Source organism: Danio rerio, chromosome 15, assembly GCF_052040795.2.
Source record: "Danio rerio strain M-AB ecotype USA chromosome 15, GRCz13ab, whole genome shotgun sequence".
NCBI lineage: Eukaryota > Metazoa > Chordata > Actinopteri > Cypriniformes > Danionidae > Danio > Danio rerio.
In genome coordinates this window covers 9,474,579-9,480,646 of record NC_141035.1, presented here as the reverse complement: position 1 = coordinate 9,480,646, position 6,068 = coordinate 9,474,579, and the positions used below count along the sequence as shown (strand labels likewise).

The window sequence follows — 6,068 nt, the reverse complement described above, 5'->3', positions numbered from 1 at the left end:
CATTTTTGAGTCACGTCACAGTATAAAATAGTGAACATGACTTCTAACAACCAAGATGTCTAATTAAGTGTCAGCTTTTTTGAAAATCCAGCACTCGAATCCCAGAACAAGGAAACAAAACAAATTAAACATACATATATTACAAAGGAAAAGATGTGAATGTATCACTGACCCTTTGTAAAGCTTGTGTTCAGAAATATAAGAAACACAGACGCAAACAAAAGTAATAAATCAAGCACAATTATATTGGAAGAATCTGCATCTCCACACCGACCTGAAGCCAGTTCCACCTTCTCTCTTTTAAGTCAGTTTGTGAACACAGAAGTCTGGTTCTGGATTGGTGGAGATGGCCTAGCTGACTTTGAATCCTCACTTGTCCTGGCCTTTTTCTCTGTCGCGTCGGGCCCTGCATTCGGCACACTCGCTGCTTTCGTCTGCTCCGTGCTCTTCATCATCCTCGTCGTGGATGATCTCCACCTCCAGCCGGCCGATGTAGAGCGATACTGCGCACAGCCAGAAGAGGGCAGCGCTGGACACCACAGCCGTGTGGAGCAGCACTGCTGGCAGAGACAGAAGCATGATCCTTCTCAGAGAAAGAAGACTGGTCACATATGACGCTCCACCGAATGACACACACATCCCGCCCAAGATGAAGAACGCTGAGAGTTGGAAAAAAATAAAAAAAATAAAACATTCAAGTGGTCATAGGATATTTGTTTTGTTCTTTAGTATACTACCTCGCCATATGTGTATGTACTCTACCTGACAAAAGTCTTGTCGCCGATCCAAGTTTTAGGAACAACAAAAAATAACTTGACTTCTAGTTGATCATTTGGTATCAGAAGTGGCTTATATGAAAGGAAAAGACCTCTAGATTACGCTTTTTTACCAAAATAAATTATGATCATGTCTTCCCTACTGAAAAAAACAGCTTAAACCAGCCTGGGCTGGTTGGCTGGTTTTAGCTGGTCGACCAGGCTGGTTTTAGAGGCGTTTTGGCCATTTCCAGGCTGGTTTCCAGCCATTTCCAGCCTTGTCTTTGCTGGTCTGGCTGGGAGATGACCAGCTAAAACCAGCTTGACCAGCCTAGCCAGGCTGGGAGCCCAGCCAAAACCTGCTATGTCCAGCTTAAACCAGGCTGGTCTTGCGCTTCGACATATTTGTTGCAATAATTAAAAGAAATTTCACATGTTAAACGGTAGGGTTGTTGCTTACGCAATTCAAAATAAAAGTCCGGCATTAGCACAATAAGTAAAATAATTTTTTTTTTTTTTTTTACCACACACTCTGGGATCCACTGAAAATGTTGGGTCGCAACCCACCAGTTGAGAAACACTGCATTAAAGTGCTTTCTTTTTCATATTTGACAGCTTGATACTTTTACAAACTATACATTTAGATTTATATAGGAGGCGACAACCAGACATCAAAATTGTGTCACTGAATATTCGTAAAAAGATACATATTGTAATAAAACATGTTTTATGAGTGGCTTATTGAATCATTTATTGAAAAAGAGACTATAGAAATTTATATAATGTGTTGTTCTGCAAGATTATAATGTTAAATGTATCAGCCACAGCCATTTTTCACAGAATTGTGTATTTTCTTTTTTTAATATTTAGATGGTTATTTCTTGATTTTATTTGTATTAAAATTACAGCTTCTAAATTACGTTTCTTAAAACCAAATGATTCTTGCAGTGTTGTTTTTAACAAAATGGAAAGTAAATAACATTTGTCTCCTCTCCTTTTTGCTGATCTAAAAAAATTATCCGATACGTTACTAAAAACTGCAATGCAATCCGAAACATGAGATTTGTGATCCATTACACCACTTGTTAACTGGTACAGCCAAGTGATTGCTTTTGACTGCAGTTATTGATCAGCATTAACAGAATAAAATGGAACTGAAAAATATCTTGACCATAACATTAGCCATGAAACTGCAATAAAAAGGTATAGAAAAAACACATACATTTAAATACATTATCATATACAAACTAAAATTTAAAGTGAGAAACAAAAAAATACCTGATACTCCATGATTTGATTAAAAATGATTCAAATTCCCTGACTTGTCCTGGGAATTGTCCTGACCTGAATGTTTATGAAATTTAACATCTTCTGCAAAACATTTACCTTCATAGAAAGCTACTTTAGGTATTAAAAAAAAATCATACAGGGGTAGCATAAATGACCCGTAAACATTTTAAATGCTTTTCATATGGATTAAAGAGATTAAAAAGAGAAGAAAACCAGTAGGACTGAGTGTATAGTATAATATTACAAGCTCTAGTATAAGATATAGTACCATATCCAGCCTCTCTGCCCACATCACTCTGCACAAAGGCAATAACGCCGATGCCTGTCGCCAGCAGACCATTCCGGAACCAGGACAAAAATCCTGCAAAACATTCATAAGAAAAAAAAAGTTAATTAACATTGCTTTAGTTAACTGGTTCTTCATCTAGCTGTAAATGTCCTTGATTCTTTACTTGATGCAGGCAACAAAACAGTGATGCAATGCTTTTCTATAAAGTCAGAATAAAAAAAAAACTCATTCATATTTAAACAAAGGGATTAGAGTAGGGATGCTCAATTTGGTTAATTTTGCTAACCGACAACAGCCGCTCATTAATCGGTTATTAACGGTTAACTGGTCAGATACTATTAATTTTATATTAAACAAATTGACGTGTCTATTTTGTGTCTGACACATTAAATATTGCATAAAACACTGATTTATTTTTAAATGCTAGCATATTAATAATAGAACAATACGACAGAGCATTTTCATGCACATGCAGTGTTTAGCACAGAAGAACAGAATAAACTAAATAAAATGAATGAAATAAATAGGACTGCCCTAAATAATTTTCAAATTAAATAATTAATTTATATTACAAATCGAAAACACTGACTGATTATTTTATAATAACAGGTATAGGCTGTTTTTTTCCAATCATATTTTTGTCTTCCGTCAAATAAAATAAGCAGACTTCCTCAAATCGCTCGCTCCACGGAAAATATGCATTTATTTAATGCCCCGCTTGTATTATTATAATCACAAAGCCTTTTACATATTTAATACAAATTATTATTTTAAAGATTATGTCTTGCTATGGTTTCTTTTCCCTTCATCGCGGCTCAAGTGCGAGCGCTGCGTGATGAAAAGACAACAACAACACGCGCATATGTTGACTTTTTGTAAACAGTTTTGTTGTTTAAATATGATATTGCATTAATGTTCATACATGCTTTATATGCTGTAAAATAAAAGGTAAAGCCTATTTGTTGCGTTTATGATGCAGATCCAGGTCAACATCAGCGCTTTTTTTGGCATCAACACGTCTGTTTCAAGCAATATTCTTCTTCCATTTAGCTTCTTTGGCAAATGTGTCTGTAGGTACGGGTTATACGTTATCGTCCCGCAAGTTAAGTATGTCTTGCAGTTGAACAAGTGGCCGACCACAGCTAACGTGCTTTTTTCATTCCAAAAACGCGAGGCGCACCTCACTGCCCTTATGTTGACAAGGAAAAAAGAAGAGAAGCGCGGTCCTCTTATGAAACGACTGAATCAGCTGGGTATCGATTGTGCAAAAGTGTTGCTGTATATGTTGATAAAATTGTAATATTTAATAATATTATTATATTCAAGATTTGTACATTCATACAGCTCTGGATAACTTAAAACAGCGATTAGACCTTCAGAGCGGCAATAATGCGTCCTGAAGTAAAGAGAAACGGCTATAAACTCCAGCAAGATAGTGATTACATACAGAGCCATATACCTTTATCTATAAATAAAGTATAACTATAGAAACTGTGTTCATCTTAACTGAAAGCTTCTGCGTGTTTGCTGGCCTCACGCATCGCACACTCTAAAAATACTGTTCATAAAAACATAATGTTTCTCTAGTTATACTGTATTTAAAGCAATATTATAACATTTTAAATAATTATTGTTAAAATATTTATAATGCAAATTTGTTATTTGGTTTGATTCATGGGATTAAATTTCTTTCCCTCAATAAAGTCTTATGTTTATTTTTGTCAGATTGCTATAAGCTTTCATATTTGCAATTTTGCGATTCTCATCATAGCCGATTAGGTTTGATTCACAGCTCATAACGCTTTAAAACAGAAAAATTCCAATGGACAAAAAAAAAAGGAAAATTAAGTCAATGCTACTAAAAAATAAAGTGTCTGGGTATACTGTTGTACTATACTTACACAACATAAAATAACTATCTATTACTATAGATAGAATTATAAAAGCATTCAAAGTAATATAACTTTCCATGACTTGTGTTATTTATCTGTAGACATTTGAAATCTATGCATTGGTCTATTGGTGTATGCTATCATATGACATTATGAATTGTTTATTTTTTTGTTTATTTATTTATTGCTATTTTGATTGCTATTTTGGCGCTTGATATAACAAACAGAAAAATAAATAGCCAATAAGGGGGAAAACATCGGCTTAGTCTTGCTATTATTAATTTCATAATAATCATTTAGACAGAAGATCTCACCTGTTTCATGTGACTTTCGCAGCATCTAAAAAAGTTACAAACAGATATTTTAATAATTAGAATTATTGAATATAATTATTTTTATACCACAGTAATGTCACGAATTTCATACATGACAACATATTAATAACACCTCCATGAATACAGTGATATTATTGCTATTTAGTGTATCTTAGTAGCCTACCACACATGTTTTTCGTAATTAATGCAAACTATTATTGAAACAATTTTAGTTCTAAACAAATCAGTGCAAAGGAGTGGGTGAGTGAGTGTTTTAATGTTTACCAGAGCATCAGCTTTATCTAGTTCTGTGATGTACTGCTGCTCCACTGCTCGTGCTCTACTGTTTAGCGGGTTTTTCTCCGCCGCCCGGCGAACGCTCCCCCGGTGAAGCGCACGCACCGGAGGCCGCACATACTGCAACACCGGCTGCCGCACGAGCTGAGCGAACGGACACACGAACCGAGTCAACCGGCTACTCATTAACCATCTGATAGAAGCCATTGCTTATGCTGTAAACCCAAAACACGACCTTTTCCCGACCTCTGAACTTCGACACTGCCAGTGAGTGCACGTAAAGACGCTTCCGCGTCCACGCGGGACTCGGCGTGTATTTCAGTGGCGCCATCTATCATTACTTCCACATGTGTGAAGCTATCTATCTACGAGTTTAATGTCATTGACTCGTTTAATTACTTTCCTTCTACATTTTAGTTTTTATTATTTTATTCTGTTCCTTTTTAAATCACCGATTTTAATAGTTAAAAAGGTTTAAATGAAATCTTTGGATGATTTAGTCGACTTTGTGTCCAAAGGATGGCGCCAAAACATAACAAAGGTCCCCACCACACCAAACCTCAACTCTGACATGGTAAGTCATCATGATAAGATAGAAAACCATAAATATGACAAAAAAATGTGCTTGCGCTTTTGCACACAAACTTTTATGTTATTAACGTTATCTCATTCTGTCACACAATCTATCATATTTTTTGGTAAATCACATAGGACAAAATCAATGATTTGGTCAAAAATTATATATATGGATATAATAACAATAATAAAAATGTTTAAAAATAATTTATGTTAGAATCATAAATGAAGAGTTCAGATCCTGTCTGAAATTTCAGTGGAAAATTAACATTTTCCTTAGTTTATGTTGCATTATTTTATTTTAAAGATCCTGAAAAAAGCATATTCTTTGACATAAATGTGAAATTACTCAACCTACCCACAGGAGCCTGATAAAAATGCTAATTTTAGAAGAAAATTTCAGATGGCATTTAATGGTTTTTGCATCTGAACTCTTCAATTGTAAGGAAAAGTCATAAATTTCACCTGTCTGCTAGATCAGTGGTTCTCAAAGTGGGGGTCGGGACCCCCTGGGGGGTCACAGGAAAATGACAAGGGGTCGCTTGGTGATATCCAAAACTCAAATAAATTTTATTAAACTATTAGAATTACCATATTTTATTAATAACCGACAGAATATAGTTAATAGTTGCATTAAAGAAACAACAACATAAAA

At 35.0% G+C, this 6,068-nt stretch overlaps 1 protein-coding gene across 1 annotated transcript; it reads right to left on the bottom strand.

The window, feature by feature from the left end:
• Nucleotides 1-280: 280 nt before the first annotated feature.
• tmem160 (transmembrane protein 160) lies at nt 281-5,086 on the bottom strand. The gene is given in 4 exon segments (NM_001128700.1): nt 281-659; nt 2,314-2,406; nt 4,541-4,565; nt 4,826-5,086. Coding segments are annotated over 4 exon segments (627 nt in total). The 5' UTR covers nt 5,045-5,086; the 3' UTR covers nt 281-369.
• Between the last annotated feature and the right edge of the window lie 982 nt (nt 5,087-6,068).